Source organism: Centrocercus urophasianus, unplaced genomic scaffold, assembly GCF_019232065.1.
Source record: "Centrocercus urophasianus isolate 14NV4802_14NV808 unplaced genomic scaffold, USGS_Curo_1.0 seq_17, whole genome shotgun sequence".
NCBI lineage: Eukaryota > Metazoa > Chordata > Aves > Galliformes > Phasianidae > Centrocercus > Centrocercus urophasianus.
The window spans coordinates 27,177,467-27,197,473 of record NW_024884722.1 but is presented as its reverse complement, the minus strand read 5'-3'; the positions used below and the strand labels follow the sequence as shown (position 1 = coordinate 27,197,473).

Genomic DNA, 20,007 nt, shown 5'->3' with positions numbered 1-20,007 from the left:
ATAGTAACCTGCTGTGTACTCACCAGTGCTTTGGCATTAGGATTAGCTTTCTTGTCCAAGAGAACCTTGGCAACTTTGTAGTGGCCACAGTGGGCGGCAACATGCAGCGCAGTCAAATAGTCATTAGTGACATCATCCACAGGCACGTTGTGCTGAATCAGGAGCTGAACACAGTTTAGATGATCTCCTTGTGTTGCCATGTGCAATGGAGACAAACCATTCTGCAAACAAAAAGACCCAGTGCTGATGGGTTACAGAATGCTCAGAGAATCAAAACTCTAATCTTGTCCTTACAGAGTGAGTTGTATGAAAGATTTCACATGCCCATACAGAACCCAAAATCAACTGGGCACATTGAATGTAACAGTGAAGGTCTTAGTCTGATAAAAGCCATGCGGAATTTGAAGCGTATCTGGCGAGAGTATATAGACAGCTCCACTTTAAAAAGTAGGTGTAACAGCAATGCTATGAAAGCTTAGCTTATTTCAGCTAACATAGCTCAGGTAAGTTGCTAGAGTTAACCAAGCTATGTGAAGAACAGTGCTTAGTGACTTTTAATACCCTAACCAGCACATCTGCTGTTTTAAAAACCTGCATTAAACTTCTTGTTGTAATGCAGCCTGTAAATGCCAGGCAGGAGCAGAGCATCACTCACTGATCACTATAACCTTCCCTCATCCGTCCCCTAGCGTATCCCTGAATTTGGTTGTACACATACCTTACACATCTGTGGAGACCATTCTTCATTTTTTACAACAGCACAACAAAACTTTTTTACAACAGCAAAAAAAAAAAAATAAAAATCTGAATGTGACCACCATGATGTGACCTACCAGAAGTTGATAAGGCTCTATTTAATCAGGGAAATGCCTGAAAGATTCATATTTGGGAACTAAATCTCCATTCAGATTTGCTGCTTGCACTGCTTATGGCAGCTAATCAACAAGCTGAAGCCTATTTTACTGTTCCAGAGTAAAAGACATTAAACACAAGAAATAATTCCCAGAATTCCCATTTGTATACTTTTTTACTCAGTCCTTCTGATGCCAAAATTAGATTCAAGTTCAGGAAGCAGCACATAACACTACGTAATCTATAAGTGACTGACAGTACACTGTTTGCTATCACGTAGAAAATAAAACTCTTGCTCTCAGATGCAGTGCCCTCATGTGACCACAGTTAGCAAAGGCAAAGCTGCAGTGTAAAAACTGCTGAGATCTCAGGCTTTCTGAAACACAAGAGCTCTTTCCCCTCCCCTCCCCTGGCAATATCATAACAGTAAGTAACAAACTTTCAAAATAAAAGTGGGAATACACAGTGAAATATTTTTTTTAAAGTGACACGGGAGAAGGTTAGTGAAAATGAACAGGCCAATGCTGTCCTAATTTGAAAGCAGTTTTGTTCAGTGCTGAAAAGCAGAGATTCTTGGGCACTGTTCTATCTTTTGAGTAAGATTATCTCATGGGCATGATTTATGTTGGCTAGGACAAACCTCTTTCTTATTCCCAAAGGTTACTACAACAATTATATACATGAAAGCTAGATACTAGCATTGCAATTTAAATGTAATTAAATAAGATAATAAGGGAAAAACAAAAATCACATTAATTTCCTACAGTCACCAAGCCCTCCCTGGTGAGGGCTTTTTAGGCGTTAGCAAAAAATCATGGAAGTTTATATGGTGTTCTGTTTTACTGTTAAAAGAAAAAACTCTCCAGGTAAAAAGTGTCATTCATTCTAGAGCCAGTAAACCTCACATAATAATGGACTAAGAAATTGAGTAGGTGGGATGAAACTCCTTCATAGGAAAGACTTGTAAGGAGAAGGCTGAAAGTGATGAAAAAGAAGGGAAAAAGCAGAGCTGCTGTACTTTCATTTAGGAAAACAAACAAGATGCTTCATAAAAAAATCTGTTGTGGATGAGAAAATACACTTCATACAAAAGAGCAAGAGACAAGACTGGATGTTAAAGGCATCAATAAAAACAAATGATTGTTGTCTTCTGTTATGACATAAAATATGTGCTTATAATTCTGTTGCAGTTTAAACTTTGAATGTCTTTGTCTTCCCATTTATAAAATAAAAACATTACGTATAACACCTTTATCCTGCATCACATCCGTGCTGTGAGATAGTTTGTAAAAGGTGATTTGGTACTCTGAGATGGAGCCACTATATAATAGATACATGTTGCTTTTATGCAGATTATCAAGAAAATATTTAAAGATGAAGTTTAATAGGAATGAAAGAGATCAATGGCCAAATGGTATCTTAATAAATAAATAAATAAATAAAAGAAAAAATCAGAACAGGACTAGAGAGATTAAATAGAGTGTCAAATGCCTGAGTGGGCAAAGAAGCATATCAGTGATACACAGCATAATTTGTAGCTGTGCTAAAGTACTTTAATCAGAGGAATGGTATATCTCACATAGCAAATCAGGGCATACTCAGGGCTACAATTCAGGTTCCTTTTGCTCTTGGAAAACTCAGGATAAATTAGTAGGTCACTACCTGCCCAGAAAATAAATCTGAGGTTATTCCAGTGTGAAAAAGGACCTTTGCTATCCTAATAATCTCTTAATAGGAAAAAGTGATCAAAATGCAGTCTAGTTATTCCCCCTAAATAATTTCATTTGGTAGGAGAAAACTTTGAGACGCTCCAATTCTTTCCAAGATGTGTTCTATTTGAAGAGAATGGAATAGTGAGTTTTACAAGATGACTGTACCATAGTTTAGTGCCAAATGAATGGCTTCATTAATGTCATTCAGAGGTAGAAACTTCTTAGATCACTTTCTGAAAACAGCAGAATTTACACATCAGAGAACAGTTCAGGAAGCTCCGCACTTTCTTCTGCTCATTTTTAATATGTAATATAGTTTTCCCTTCTCCAGTGAGGAGCTCTCATTTTGCTGCAGGTGTCCAAACAAGCTTCTGCAGTTCAATGTCCAAAGCGCGTCTTCCAGCACTGTGCTATTTCAAACCCACCAACCAACCTATCTTCTCACCTGTCTGATTTCAGCTAATGAACTATGGGCCACACAGTGTGAATCTCCTCAGAGGAAGAACAAATTCAAAGCCCACAGACCCCACACGGCAGGTTAAGCTTCAGGATAACTCCTGGCATGCAAAATCCGTTTGGCAAAGAAACATAGTTCCATAAGAGTAGGTTTTATTTAAGACAGCGAAAACCAAGGAAATGGGCTTTATGCTTCCTCCGTCAATTAACTGAGCTACCAGCGAGCGTGGAAAATTCTGACTGCCTGGAGTACAAGCTCTAGACTCAGTGTGGCTGAAACAAGGGGATATGCCCTGGAAAGCAATTTGCTCCTCCTTCTGCTTGAGGAGATTCTAAGTCTGGGTTCCTGGAGCCCAATGGAAACTCAGCATGCAGAGGACGGGTGGATCCTGTCTGTCAGATTAACCATGACAGCAGTTGCCAGTGACTCACTGAGCAGAACCAAGCTGGTGTCACAGCCTCTCCAAACAGAAAGCTAAATATAGTCCAGAGAAGGAGAAAAAAAAAGGAAAAAAAAAAAAAAAAAAAAAGAAGAGGGAGGAGAAAAGCAGAATATAGAAGGACACTGAGAAAGAATAGGGCAGAATGACAGAAGAGAGGAGAAATAACAGAAGGAAACATGACATGTTGCTTACAGACTTGAGAGCCAAAAAGTGGAGGAACATATCTTGGGAAAGAACATCAAAAAACTGCACAATTCAACTGTCAGTCTTTGGAGGGTAAAGTCATGGAATGTATTGTGCTACAAACAAGACTACTGCATTGAGATTTAAAACCAGCAATAGCTGCAGCACAGATCACCAGAAGAAGAGATCTTGTGCTTTAATGCTAACCCATGAATCTAGAGCAATCTGCACACATTTTAGTGCAGGTGATGTGAAATTCCCATGAAGAACTGTGTGACAAACTGCAGAGAGAAACAGAGTGAAAAAACTGGTAATCACTCCAGTTCCCAGTGAAATATAAGCTGTTACCTGCAAAAAGATGTTACTCTATTTATATCCGTTATCTCAGGCTAGAGCCTGAGAGTAATTCAGTGCAAGCTGAAAATATACTGTAATCACCATGTATTTATTCCAGGATACAGACATTTTCTAGCTACTGTTATTCTAAGTGTTGGGATTAATTACCATAAATGCCTTGTCGGTCGGCAGAAAAACCTTTTCTTGTGCATCTTGATTTAACATATTTTAGATATGCAGACGTGTGCTACATATGGCATCCACTTTGGAGAGCTCCCACACAGGTTCTTTAAATAGCTATGAAACAGGGAAGTTATTATCAAGCTCTTAAATACAGTATCATGCAGAATTACAGCTTCAAAAAAGTACAAGGACTATCCCTGCAGAAAATAGAACAGTATCAGTTACCTTTGTTTTGGAAAGAATAGGAGCACCACGATCCAGCAGCATTTCTACAACTTGTTCATGGCCGCTTCTTGCTCCACAGTGGAGGGGGGTCAACCCATCCTGGGGGACACAAGCAATATTATCTATTACACTCAGACACAGTAAAGTTTGGTGGTTTTCTTTTTTTTTGTTTGTTTGTTGTTTTTTGTTTGTTTGTTTTTTGTTTTTTTTTGTTTTTTGGGGGTTTTTTTTGCACTTTTATTAAAAAACTGCAATGTCTTAAGAAACTATTTTCTGCTGGGTGCTGATCCTGCGCATCTGAAGAGTTGAATCCATTTATTTAAATGTACAGAGTACATTTTGGCTCCATTTTCTAAATATGTAAATAGTTGTATCAAATTGGTGCAATGGGCTCTTCTACTTTACAGGCATTAAGAAAGATTGTACATCAGGCACTTCTTGACTGCACGTCTTCAAGAAAACTGGGTCAGTCAGTATGCATCAAAGCGAATGGATATTACTTATATTTAAAAAAAAAAATCTTTCTTATTGAGTTTGATTTTATTACATTGATTTTGACAGGTGTACAGCAGATGAGAAAACCATCTTAACCCTGGGTGGTAAAAGTATGCTGGATTAATTCTTGTTTCTTGTAGCGTAAACCATAACTGTGCAACTTCCAGCTGAATGTCTGGTCCAGGGTCACAGCCTATTCTCAGTACTTCTTTCAAAATAGTTTTCTTACTAATAGTTTTCACCATGCTAGAAATACGTTCCTCAATTAAGACAAAGACACTTTTTTAACATCAGAATTATTCCAAGTTAATTTGATTGTTCCTTGACTTGTATCCTGTTTAAAATGTTCAAGTACTCTGTTTTCCATAATGGGTGCTATGATGAAACACAGCACACATGCCTCGAGTAACTGTGAGTAAAGTCACATGGAGTTTTTCAATACCATATGTCATAATGGTTATTGCAAATAGTAATGCCACGGCTTTGAGAAAAATTAGGAAGAAAAATGTATGTTTTTCGAATTAGTAAAAGCAAATCTTTCACTTGTTACAAGCAAGCCAAATTTGCAGAAGATTATTGTTATACAACAACTACATTGAATTTTCACCAAATATGTCAAAGGAGAAGCCCTTATAACTAACAAGGAAGCAAGGTAAGCATTTTCTAATTTTTCAAGCGCAGATCATAAAGGAAGGGGCCCCTCTCCAGTGTCTTTCACCACTCTTAAAAATACTTCATATCGCCTAAAGTATATTACAACATTTTTATATAAAGGATTATCTAATTTCTTATCACGTATCCTGTGCTTGTCAATTTACACACACTCTGTATGATAGAAGATTCTCCTAAATTACCTTATTCTATGTATTTTCCCCATATATATAATAATGTTCCGTTATTAGTTTAAGGCTAATGAAGTATAGAAGGCAGCTGGAGGGATGGAGGTACTGATTTTGAGAGTCTTATGCCCTTCTCCTGCTTCTACTTTTTGCTCTCTCCTAAGAAGCTTTTGAAATTCAGCAGCAGAAATTCTTCTGATTTAATTTTTCTGCTGTTCTCGTTTAAACCTAATGTGGCTCTAACTGTACACTTTCTATTACTTAAGACATACAATTCTGATGCAGCTAAAGGAAAGACTTTTGGATAAGACTTAACTTGAATGCAATTCAGGAGCTATTTATTCATGCAAGACAAACACTCTTCAGCTCACTTCTCAGATTATACCAAGATCACACAGAATAAGATGCATTTGCTCACCTCCGTAAGCTGAATAGAGCATCCCGAATTACACCAGTGCTCCCCAGAGCACAGAGCCACAACAGTGTGGTTGTGCTGGGCCCACAGCTGCTTCCTGCAGCTGACAAGGCTCCGGCAGCACAGGAGGTGGCAGGCAGTCAGTCACACCTGGCCAATCATACAGCAGTCCCAACAGCAGATATATCACACGGCATGACACAACACTGCAATGCAATGTAGGTTCTTGTTGGGACACCGTATCTGAAGCTGTTCTTATGAGAATGTCAGGGCTCCCATGAGAAAAGGCAAATATGCTTTGAGACAGCTCACTCAGCTGCAAGGGGTTTTTGGTACTCGAAAATGAACCAACTATTCACCCAGAATAGTAAATTGCTATATGGCCCTAAGAAGAAGTAAAGAAATTCAGAGTCGATCTGAAACAGGTCACAGAATGATGTACAACACACAACATTTACATATATATTTACAAAAAATCTGAGATTAGAAGACACTACTCTGAAGTCAGCAAGACTACTGATTTTGTCAGGAGATTTTCTAGTTGCTTACTCATGGTGATACAGACTCCACTACACAAAGCATAAAATGCACCGCATGAGTTAAGAAGCTATCTTTCCTTAATATGATAGTCTGCAATGGCTCTGAAAAAAACATTACAAACGATTATGACAATAATCTGCAGATTAAAGACAGTCTAAGTATATACTGACATAACAAATCATATCATTTGTATTATCTATTCCTCCAGAGAGCCCAATAGCATCTCCAGCAGAAGCCAGGAGGAAAATAGGAGGGATTCTGTTCAGATACAGGCTTCCTTCACATAAGCACTGCACAAATTACTGCTGTCTCTAGGATTTATCATCCCTATTCCAGCATGGTGAACTTCTTAGCAGGTGCTTCTGCCCAGCATGGCCTCTACACACCCTAAAATCACACAAACTCTTCATCAATGCTACTACAAAGAGTCACCAGTGCAGCAGGGTAAGAAATGAGCTTTGCTCTGCTTACACATGCAAAATATGCTGCCAAGTCAGTGCTATTCTTCTCATTATTTTTAATCTTAAAGCAGGAGGCTTTTCTGGAGCAGCTTATGTATGATCTGATGCATCTTAAAAAGAGAATATCCCACATGTTCTCATACAGATATGAGTGCTAGCCTGTTGTTTAGCTATAAAATCAGTAAAATGAAGATTACAGACTTACTGTTAATCCAAGCTAAATTGTGCTCAGTGCCTGCTTCAGACAAATTCACTTTGGCATAATGCAGTATTAGGCAGCCAAAGAAAATCAAGCTAATTTGATCAGCCTAATTACACTATTTTTAAAGTTTTTCTGGAAGATAGAGAAAAAATAATTAGGGCAACATTCAGTAAACATGTTACATCAGGCATTAACAGGTCTTTGCTTGAAAGTTAGTTAAAGACCAGAGTTAAAAAAAGCTGCCAAGGGCAGACAAAAACAGGGCACGGTTAGGGCTTTGCATGGCTAGTTACTGAGGAGTACACTAAAGAATTAAGTACAAAACCCCAAGTGCCAGCTGCTAGACATTACACACACACACACACACACACACACACACACACATAAAAAGGACAGCTGGGAGAGAAGCAACTGATAAAAATAAACAGGAGAAAGTAAGTGTGAACTAAAGAAAAAAAGATGGCTGAGTCACAAAATGAATGCAAGATCATTTTTTGAAATAACCTCATATGCTCATACATTATCTGAACTCTTAACTGCAGTTCAAAAGTGAGCAACAATGTTTGTGGTGCTCATCAAATCCTATTCCTAATGAATACAGTGAAACCTTGAGGCCATGGATGTCTTCTACAATAATTTTAACAGGATAAGGACTTAGTCCTTCACGTTAACCTTTTGTGCAGTACCTCAGAACTGCAGTCTCCAGGACCATCTGCCAGCAGAAAACATGAGTGCTCAGAGAAATGACTAAGGAAAACAATTCATTACCCCAACTTAATTTAATGCTCAAGAAAGACTTTATGTGAATTTATCTACAAAATGGGTATGTCTGTGAAAAATAAAAGCCAACTCTACATGGAGAACATTTCCACTACCAATTCCAGAGAATGGACTGTGGGTACATCACAAAATGACAGCTGAATAGCTAAATTTGTCCCATTTAAGATCCCAGCCTTGTTGGCATTTTTTCAGCATCACAGGATGGTATCTTCTGCAAACTCCTGTAAAGGTCAGTTACAGATCTGATAAGGAGAAGCAAAAGGGCTGGGAATTCCTGCCTCTGAGCAAGGGAAACAAGCTCTTTTCAGGTACCTTGTCCTTTCATATGGGTACAGTAACGTTGTAGTTCACCTTTAAGGAGGCCTTTTGTGCTCCATAATCAACATTTGCATTAAATAGTATCCAAGAAAAAAATGATTTTAATCAAAGCAAAACAAAACAAAACAAAAAAGCTACAGAACTCTGCTTCACTTAAAGAAGAGGTCACACCTACATTTATAAAGCTTTATAAACATGTGTAAACTTATAAAAGAGAAGCCTCACTTATTTTTTATGTGCAAATCCCATTCCTGTGTAAAGTTGCATGCTCTGCCAGCACCTGCCCCTGCCTCTCGCAGAGCACTTGGAGGCTGGGCTCAAACTGAGCATCCCGCTGATGGACGTGATTTGACAGTTAGAAAATACAGCCTTGGCAGCTTGTTGCCTTTCAGTATGCATAGTAGTGGTCATACTGCTATAAAGGGATATGACTGCAGCTTTTGTCATCCTGTATTTTCGTAAGACCATTCTCAGCCTGAGACATTAAAAAAAAAGGAGAGCACTCAAGAAAAAAAGTGAAATGTCTGCAAAACTGACACACCTCAATTATTCTGCCTTGGGAAAAAAAACACTGGGTCAGGTAGGAACAGCAAGAGAACTTTAATAGGAACATGTAGTATAATGGCTCACAGCAATTAATCATAATTATTGAACAAGTCATGCAGTCTCTGCTGAAATAGAGTTATTTTCTACTCTAGTATTGCGTTGCTCTCAGCCTTCTCCTGCTTCTCCTACTGACTTGTAAATCCTTTCTGATCTATTCCAATGATTCTCTTCCCTTTTCAGATCTCCCTGGTAGAACCCCTTACTGCCTAGACCAGGGGCTGGTAAACCCTTGCCAGGATGTGTCGGTGCTGCTGGGAGGAAAGCTTCCAAGTTATCACTAACTAGCAGAAAATGATGCCTCTGGCGATGCCAGAGAAGTGCAACATACATATGGCACAAGTAGGAGAAGTTACACAAATCCCTTTTGATATATGGGAGAAGTATTTGGAGAATTCTCTAGGTGAAACCAGAAAAGGAAAGGAACAAAAACAGAACAAAATAACAACAAAAACCACCAAGCCACAAGATCTTCCAGAACTGCACTCTTCCCTCACTGTGAAGCTCTGCCAGACTACAGAGGTGTTAATGCTTCCGTCCTCTTCCTAGATCCTGTTTCCATCACAGCCCATATTTTTAGTTACATAAATTATCCTAATGTCTGACCCTGGGGTCTGTGACACAGAAAATGTAACAGATCATGTTTTTGTAACTACGGGAAAAGAACAAGTCAGACTTCAACTATTTAAAATAGTGGTCCCCAACTTTCTGGCTGCAATAGCCAAATAAATGCTTGTAGAGAGGAAACAAAGAATTCCTTCCCGTGTTCCCAAATGCACATCTGTCACATCATCAAAATGGGCTCCCCCTACACAGGATATGCACCCTTGCCCTCTAATCCCAGCAGCACCCAGTGTGGCAGGTAGGAGACTGGTATTTCAATCCAGAAGAAAGAAATCAGAATCATGGAATGGCTGACGTTAAAAGTGTTTGAAACATGCCTCCAGTCTGACTGCTTTTTTAAACAATGGAGGGCAAGAGAGAGAGCAAGAGAAGAGGAGGTTACTCAGAAAGAATATCATGTCACATCCCCCACACAAGGCAAACCCAGGAGCCAATACCACCCTGAGGGAGAAAAGTGCTTCTAAGGAACTATCACAGCAGAAAAATCAAGGGTGAGACACAGAGCCAGCAGCAGAGGAAAAAAAAGGCAAATTCTGTGATCAAGTGCTAGCTATGCTGTCATTTTGATATACAAAGGTAGAAAGCAAAGGGAAGTAACAAGAAAAGAAAATAACAGTTGTTATAGATGTGGGGTACCACATCCTGACAAGAGAATGGATCTGTATGGCAGTCTGTTAAGACTCAATTCCATACAAGCTAGTGCACACTGTGCATAGGACCAAAGATTTTATGCAGGCTGTTCTTTAAACCCTCTTGAGACAGTGTTTCTCGCTAACGTCAAGAGCAAGAACCACCCACTGCGTACAAGTTATCCCTTCCATACCCCCCAATTACAAAAAAATAGATGCATCTTACAAAGAAATCATGAATTGCTTCTAAAGGTAAAGCAGAAAAACAACTGGAAAAAAAAGTGTGAATAGAGTGAAGAGAAAAAGGAGCTGACCCAGTTTTTGAATTTGTCACAAAAATAAAAAATAAGAACGTCTCTCAACAAAGACTGCAGGAAATCTCAGACACTGCTGAAAGCCTAGAAAACCAAACGGAAATCTGTGCATACAGCAGTAAGTGCATAAAAGATATTCTTAGTTTATATTCTTGATCTGTTCAAGATTTTTTTTTTCTGGTGAAAATTATACAGAAAAACTAAAAATGAAAGACAGATACACGTCAAGCTAACATTTCAAGGAAACTACAATTGTTCCAAAGGTACAGTCACAACACCACGAAGACTGCCCCACATGTACAGGAGCATGTTGCAAAGACTGCTGTGACAGCCCGCAGTCCTAGTTCTAAGGTTTACTTCACAACTTCTGAACATTTCTTTTGACCACTGCGTAAGTAAATAAAACAGTCCTAAACTGGTTTGATTGGGTTTTAACTACAACAATTAGATGTAAGTGTCTGCACTGACCTTCTAAGGACACTCAACAACTCAAGTCAGGCACCATCTGGATGAAAACCATCACTACACCTGGCACATTTACTCCTAAATCCAAGCCAGTAGTTAAGCACCAAGTCAGGCAGAAGCTGAACTGTCACACAGCTCTGCAAGAGGTGGTGAGATTCACCACCAGTGCTACACTCTGTAACATAGCCCTGTGGATGAAGAAAGGCAAACATACTGCAGCTAAAGGTTATTCTTTTAATATTCAGGTTCTGAAAGATCTGAATTGAATTCTCACGTTTCAGTATTTTCCTGTGTAGCCATTTCTACCCCAGCTAATTCAAAACATCATTTAACTTAGTTCTCTAAGGACACAGAAAATAGTTTGTTCTGAACTTTGCCATTCAGGTGTTTCACATTGTTTTAAGAGACGTAAATCGTTAGCATCCTACTGCAATCATTTTATAAGGAAGAAATGCAGTACAGTTATGGTAGCCTGCCAGAAAGACGAATGATTTAGTTTGTACAGCAGCTTTCAGGTCAAAAGCAAGAACTCCATACAGTCACTTGCAGTATTCACACTGAAGCTTACCCTTGTTTTGGCATCAATTTTAGCTCCTCGATCAAGTAGGAGTTTGACCATATTTGCATTTCCCCTCTTCGATGCAACATGTAATGGTGTGATATCATTCTGTGGAAGAAGAAAACAAAACATGAAAATAAATTTACATGTCTTTCAGGAACTCTACAATTAGTTTGCTCACAGAATGAATTATGTCAGCTTTGCTGAGGGATAACATGACTTTATTTATCTGGCAATATTAAAGGAAGTGAAAGCTGAGTTTCTCCACATTTGAAAGGTGATGTTAGGCCATTATTTTCACATTATAAAGAGAAATGCTTAAGTCGTGCTTGGAATTATAACAAGACATCATGATTGTGCCCCATTTGTCAGTTTTTGTACAAGACCCAAACATCATCAGTCTTACTTTTTAAACCCTAGCAATTTTCTCCATCTGTGCCTGTTTCTGAACATATAACAAAAGGAACGAATACATCAAAACTTCATTTGTCAGTTAGGAGCTATGAAGATTTAAAAAAAAAAAAAACAAACAGCATTTCATTTGGAGGTCTCATTCATAAACAACAAGATGCCCATGTCATTTATTTCTATCAGCAAACTCTGACTTTTAAGCAGCTTCGTATCACGGTTCCATCACTCATTTCATCTACCTGACCAAATACTTCCCCTTCCAGTAGGCTCATGTGTGCTTCTCCAGTGATGCCCCACAAGATAGCAGAGTGTAGCTGAGCTGCACATTGAGGGCAGTTACATAACAGATGCGTGCACGCACAAACATGCTTTTTAACAAGATGTAGCTAGGACATTTCTTTATGCTCTGATGAATCCTTTATCTGTTGGTGTATGAAAGATGCATCCTGGATATATTTGATCATATGGAGCTAAGTGGAGATAAAAGAACATAAATAGAGCATGCAGCTACAGTATGGAGGCAAACAATTTTAAAGAACACTTTTCTGTGCGTTCAGGAGCAGCCCAAACAGCTGGCTGTGTAAAGCTGGCTTCCCCCTGACTGAGCAGAAAGCAGTGAATTTTAGTGAGCATGTGTCCTCTGGCTGACTGAATTGGAAAGGCACCCATTACCTTGACTAGTTGGAGAGCTGTACAAATGTCTTACCTGGCCAACGGAGCGTTAAACAGCACTTCCTCAAAACTGCAGGTGAGTGGAATGAGAGAAAGCCAGTACCAGAAAAAAAATCTCACAGATGTGACAAGTTGACTCACAGCTTAATAATGATGCTCAGTACCTAACCCAATATGCTCTATTTTTATTTACTTGCAATTTCCCTACGAAGCTAACCCACAGCTACTAGACAGTATGAATTAATACTACCGCAGAGGTAAAATACGCTTTAGCAAGAGGAAATGACAGAGCTGCTTTCTCCAGTACAAATCATTAGAGCATCACAGCTACTTTGTCAGAGTAGTTCCCAATTTATTTAAAAAGTGAAATAAAATGTAGAGACAATTAACACATTAAACAAGAAGTATGGTATGCCTAACCTTCTCAGGGATGTAAATCTGAGACTGCATAACATGCAATGTGTGAGTTGGTTTTGAAAAAATGAGTGATTCTATCTGGCTGGGAGTTAAATTCAGATATAATATGGGGTCAACATATTAGTGTATCAGCTACAAAGAGGGCAGAAAAAAAGACGACAATTATGTTGAGATACTTTATACTTTTCCCTTCTTCCCAGGAGGAAAGATGTTACCAAGGTCAGAGGGAGAAGATGACAAATTGCACTTTCTCAATAAAGAACAGTAGATGAAATAACTCTCATATCTTCAAGTAAGGAGGTACTGCAGGTAATTTAGGACCAGTGAGGACCAGTTTTTTCTGCTTGCTCTGCTTGCTTGGGGTTGATGGACAAAGAGACTAACTCAGCCTAATAGACTTCAGTGCCCTGTTAACATCGCAAAATAATTTCTACAAATAATTTCCTACATTAAGTAGAGAGTAGAAGAAATGTCTTTTCTAAGCATCACCAAAGAAATAGAAGAGGAAGATGAAGGCATTACAAAAGGCAGGAGTAACACAGATTAAATATGTGGTTCTCATTTGACACCAAACTAAATCAAATTCGTGTGGCACAGGGGAAAATAACCAGACAAGAACATGCTCATTGGATCTAATTCTTCACCAGCCCAATCTTTTAGATTGTCTATTGCCTTAAATGAAAGACAGTTGATTCTAGATTGAATGGATGAGCACTGGCAGACAAGCACCTCAACTGCAAAAGAGAAGACTTCCCCTCAGAAGCTGAGGGTTAGGTTACACTGTTGGTCTGCAACAGAGGGGAAAAATAATACTTATTGTTATAGTCAGAAAGGAGTCCTGTTCATTTCCTTCACATTTCAGGTTAGTACAAATACAATCATGACTTCCACAGTTGGTCTCGGCTTCTGGCACCCTGGCTTCTTGACACTGTCAAGCACCCTGGCTGGGAACATGGTGAAATTCTCCAGCACCTAATAAGCACCAAGCTCACTTGTACAAGCTGAAGCCAGCAAGCCTCCTTCCCTCCATTTGATAGACTGTCTTTACAAAAGGCATATGCATTAAAAGTCTCTAATACCTTGAAATCCTGAGTTATATTTGGTTTATACTGCATTAACTGCATTCACATTAGAAAGAGACAGGTACATAAAGGATATATTCATTTTAGTCACAGATTGTTAGGAAAAGCAAAAAACACACAGCTATTGGGAAATAATGATTTGAACAGGAATAAAGGAAATGGAACACTGTACACCCAGTGAAATATCTGTTCTTATGAACAAACTCAATTCCTTTTTGCTGGAAAAAGTGAGTTGCAGAAGCAGTATCTGCTCACTCTCTAGGGTTTTTTTTTTTCCACACTCTATTAACCTACTCAAGCAGTTCATGAAAGGAATTAAGAGATAAAGGAGAAGAAGCTTATTTGGCCCTGCTCAGCCTTATCAGCTGTGAAAAATATTATGAGAATATCAATGTAAAGAAAATCAAGATGGGCCAGTTTTCCATTCAGAATTTAACTTCGGCATTTAGCTAATTTGAGCTTTCACAGGTAGCAAATGATATGAAGTAATAATTCGGGTTGCCAAGAGTCCTGAGCCCTGCACAGATGAAGGGAAACATTATGTGAAAATCTGTACAACTGCCCACTGAATTTTAGGGCAAGCAACTTGTCTTTGGTCACTACTGGGCTTAGCTGAGGCTTAGGGAATCACTGCTGGATGCACCACATACATTGCCCCATCCCATCTCAGCACACATCTATGACAACTGAGCATATCAACTGACACGAGAACAAACCTCAGATATCAACATCATTAATGTTTCTGATGATACAAAAAGGAAAGCAAGCAATTCAAACCCCAGTTGTTTGTTCTTGTCACAAGAAAACAGAGATAAAACAAAAAGGCTTCATAATATGCACGGCCTGGGTATAGATTATTAACACCAAAACTGTGGTATCAGCAAATAATATAGTCACCAAATGTAAGGTTCTGAATTCTTCAGTAAATCAACAGCATCTGCTGTCTTTTCAGTCTATTTTTATCTGTTTGATCTTCTATAAATTTCTCCCTTTGTTCTTAAGGAAGAATAGTAAATCAGGAAACTTTTGAAGATGTTTTCCTGCAGTAAAAAAGATGAAATCCCTTCAAGAAGTTGCCATAAAAAGATGCAGTTCAGATCTAGAAGTCTATCAGAGCACTCCTTTCCTTGCTCTCCCTGCTGAAATATCAAACATTGGATAATGTGTCATGAAAATCCCTCACCAGTGAGATCCCCTACCATCCAATTATAGAGTTAAAAAAAAAGACTGTGAAAGAAATATAAAATATAACTTATGAGAATAACAACCTAGAACTTTACAATAAATGGTCATAGCATTATTAAATAGCACATGGTCTTTCCTCTCCCCTTTGGCAGATGTCACGGACTACATGATTCAAAGTATTCTGAAAGCACATACAAATTGAAGTGTGATGGATTACATGCACGCGTTTTTCTTTTTAAAGCTCACAACATCGTGCTCAGCTATTTTGCCTGTACCTCCATGCACTGTTTGCGGCTATGCTCTCACACAGGCCCTGTGCCTTCCTTTGCAGGTATAAATAGGATGGATGAAAAGAGATCTGTTTTTCTTCTTCGGCAGCTTCTGCTTGCTGCTGATGAGAGGAGACACTAAGCTCTTTCAGCTGCATCTATCTACAGTTTCATAAGAAAATTTAAAAAAATTCAAGCTATCCTATTCTGAGCAAAAAGCCACCTCCATTTCCCATCTGAAATGAAACCACCAAGTTCCCAGTGACACAAGCAACCACCCATCACAGCTCACCACAGCAGTCCATGTTATCTCTTAGTGCTACAAATTGGCAACAGGAATATCTAGGAATTTAGAAAAAAAAAATGCAGTAAACTAAAAATAGACAGAGGTATGATATGCTCTGGGATTGCAATTTTCTTCCATCAAACAGCCTGAGTTTACAAGCATAAGGATACTAATAATAAACAAGAAAAGTAAATATTTGCACTTGTAGTACCATATTAGGCTTTGAAGAGTATCTTCAAAAGCAAACAAGCAAAACATAAGTGTTTCCTATTCATGTCCTACTCATGTCGTATTGTTTCAAACACAGACTAAGTGGGCTATGAGGTAAGTAACGAGGGTGCACTGCAGAAGTAGAAATAAATCCCTCTGGAGAACTGATGCTATAGCAGCGATACAAACAAGCGATGTCTTGTGCCAAAGACAGAAAAGGGGACTGGTCCTCTGCAATCCTGCAAGGGCCGACAGTCCAAGCAGCAGGTTGGTTGCTTGGCTGAAGGACAAGCTGTATTCCCATGCTGCAGCTATTGTCAGGGGCAGACCACAACATTTATTCAATTATTTTTAAAACATAGTTTCTTACCAAAATGTTCAGATGAATCGGAATTTAATAAAATTGTCCTTCTCTGTTCCCACTGAGAGCTGACTCAGAACTGACCAAGAATGAGTAAAACAGGCTGAAACAGACAGACGGCTCAGTGGTAAAGTCTAGAAAATTTCTCCACCCTTAGGGGTTCCCTTAAGAAAAAAGCATGACATTGGTTGTCATGTACTAGAATTGTGATCAATAACCACATGAATATTATCCACATTACCAGTTCATGGAGAAAGTGGAGGATTGTGCTAACGGTTACAGGCAACCATGCAGCTACAACAATGCGTTTTATATGAGAACAGACAGTATTTTCTCCTATCATTTTCTGCAATTCAAAACTGGAGCTATAACTGAGTAGAAGTCCTGCAGATAAAAGTTTTCTAGTTTAGCAGCTGTTACTGATCACTGAAGCTCACATGAGACTTTTAGAAATAAAAGATATTACAGGTGCAAACATACCATCTTTGCAGAAAAACTTACGACAATGCAAAGAATTAGCTTTTTTTCCCTCCTCTGTTTATTGTTTAGTAAATCTTAGATGATGCTAAATTAATTATTGTATACTCATATATTCATTTTTCTTCAGGCTTGAGATGCTTTAAATGAATCCTGAAAGAAAAGAGGGAAGAATATAGCAAGGAACCATTATGACAAGCTACCACTAGGGAAATAAAAAAAAAAGTGCTTCTCTTATGTTACTGTCACTTACATACTGCCTGCTTTTTTTGATGGACTAATGGTGTGCTGCTCCTCAGCCTCAGGGTCATCATTAATGCATGCTGGCCTCACACCACCCTCTCAAGATTACTAAATCCTTTCTCAACCTTCCAGTAAGCAAACTTTCTGCAGGCAAAGTCCACTGCTAGTGCAACTGAGATCTGCTCTAGAAAAGGAGTGCCCTGAACGTGGAAGGCTGTTTGTAAGGCTGGATGCAGTTGTATGGCATAATGACCGCCTCTCCTATGCTATGGTAAAAAAAGATTTGGGCAGAGGTCACCTTCATGTAGAGAATTCCCTTGTTACCTGAATCTTCTGGCTTGCTCAAATATGGAGTAGATGTGATAGTCACAGTAGTTTCTTTCAGTCTGAAAAGTTGTAGAGAATGATTTTTTTTTCTTTTCTAACCACTGTGCTCCCTCAGAGATAGGTAAGAACTTCAGAGGCATTTCCTTACCTGGGCTAGACAGTTATTGCCACTGCAAGATGACTCAAGTCAGAAGAATAATAATCTAATGACTCTGTGAACCCCTCAAGTATGCCTTTTCCCTAATTTTTATTTAAAAAAAAAAAAAAAAAAAAAAAAAAGCTGTTTATTCAAAGTACCTTGTACCTTTCCCACCTACCTAATCTGCACATGCAGGCATGGAGAAACGCCAACTTGTGCTGCCTAAGCATAAGGCAACCTGGCTACACAGCTTCATTCCCAGCCCTCCCTACATGCTGCCCTTGAGGTGGCCCAAAGCCTGAATGGAAAAGAGCAGGCACTCTGTAGAGATGTGATTTATAGCAAAAGAGTTTTCTTGCACAGGATAATGTACATTTAACCAGAGTTGCTAACAAAAATGGTTTCTCATTCCATTCAGTGGCTGTAACTCGCATTTAGCATGTATCTGCATGCACCTTTCCAAGTCCTAGATACCAAAGAGCAAAGCACTTTTTGCTCAAAACAAATTTGAAGGGGGCAGTAGAGAATGGAAACCCATTGTGACCTGTCCTTTATCTCCAGCACCTCACCTGCCCTCAGGCTGAAGGTGATCTGATTCCTGGTAAGCAAGAGTGAAGAAGCACCTGCAACAGCATTCAGCACCAGAAGCAGCAGCTCAGATGGGAACACAGAAGTTTTCCCCATTTATTTGCTCGCTGTACACCACAACAGGTTTCCAGAAGGAAAGTCTGGAATAGGAGAGTATTTGGCACTCCATATTAATTATTAAATTGGTAGTTCTAGAACATGGAAAGTAGATACTAAAACTATCAAAAACACAGGGTAACACTGGGTACAGTTTTATTCGAAGTTAGAAGAGGCTGATGAACAATATTTGCTCATTAGAGAATGGTGCTAGGCATTTTTGTAATCCTTCAGAGCTCAGCTAATGACTGTACTGAAACATTAAACTTGCCAAGGAGACCGACTACATCCTTGCTTAACCCTTTCTTCTCTTCATCCACTTCTTTAGCCTGTATGTGATTATTTCACAGTTTAGCAAGAGGGAAACACATTGATATGATGAAGAGAAACACAGCCATACACATGGAAGTTTCTTATAGATACCAGAAACTGTAACATGTTTACAGATAATTCAAGGCCAAGAAGTCAAGTGATTTAGAAAGAATATTTTTCCTTCGGTACAAAATGCCAAAGGCCAACACAAAATCAGTGAAATGGCTTGGACTGGGGTTATGAGGCTAAGGGAGTTGCCTTCCCTAGAAATAGGTAGGAATTAAGGGCATAACAAAGGTGATTTACTGAAGTCATTTCCATCCATCCTGCAGGACACTTTCCACGTAGCACCACATTGCCTGCGTGTTCCTTTCCTGTAGTAAGGTCAGAGAACATATAGATTCAGAAAAGCAAATGCACTTCAGTGGAAGTCACTAAATCTCTTGCTGTGTTGGGAGACTGCAAATCAAGAGGAGGCACCCTTCCAAACCTCCCAGCCTTTATGCTCTGCAGGTACACTGGCCAGCAGGCACAGCAACACCTGTAAGAGCTCCTGAACCTATGCCTATTTTTCTTAGGAGCAATGAAAGAAGGGAACAAAGGAGTGAGAGTCTGACAACCGAGAGGCAGGCAAGTGTACACTGGCAGGGGTGAGGAGAGCAGCTGCTACCGCATATCACTGGGGACATCATTTATTTACAGTACAGCACTACTGCTCACCTCCTGTCCACACACCAGCAGCCATTATCAAACTTACATCTTCCCCTGCCTTCATTGCTGGAACTTTTTTTTTTTTAATTTGGTTTTCCCTTGAGTCCCTCAGAAATCCACTGAAAACACTGCAGCTTTGTCTCCAGTCTGCCTTCCTCCTTTTTTGTATCATTTCACCAGCTCCTCTTTTCACCAGACTCACTATTGCTCTCAAAACTCAGAGCTCTGCCTTCATCCTGCTTGTCCCTCCACTCTACCTCCACCTATCCTCATGTTCAGCAGGAGCTGAACTCATACATTTGTCTTTGTGTTGCCTCATTCCATACAAACCAATCCCTGTTACCACGATCCTCTGTTCTTGTTCAATTCTCCCCCAGAACTGACAGTTCTAAATACTTCAACATAAATTCAGAGATACAGAATTGTCAATTCACATTTATTCAGCCAGGACAAAGGAAAAAGTATTGATTGTCAAAAGCACTTTTGACATCATCATCCTACAGTTTGGTCTTTCTACATTTGAAAGCTACAGTGCATGCACACAGTATGATTTTATTTGGGTTATATCCCTTCTCCACCTTTACTCT

General features: G+C 39.2%; 1 protein-coding gene across 7 annotated transcripts in view; it reads right to left on the bottom strand.

The window, feature by feature from the left end:
* The window catches only part of ANK3 (ankyrin 3), a 344,064-nt gene that overhangs the window by 109,771 nt on the left and 214,286 nt on the right, over window positions 1-20,007 (bottom strand). For all 7 annotated transcript variants that reach the window (XM_042817687.1, XM_042817684.1, XM_042817681.1 and 4 more), the window contains exons 8-10: window positions 11,644-11,742; window positions 4,391-4,489; window positions 24-221 (exon numbers count right to left, since the gene is read on the bottom strand). In XM_042817687.1, the coding sequence (XP_042673621.1) occupies window positions 24-221; window positions 4,391-4,489; window positions 11,644-11,742 (396 nt within the window). The remainder of the gene's footprint in view (window positions 1-23; window positions 222-4,390; window positions 4,490-11,643; window positions 11,743-20,007) is intronic.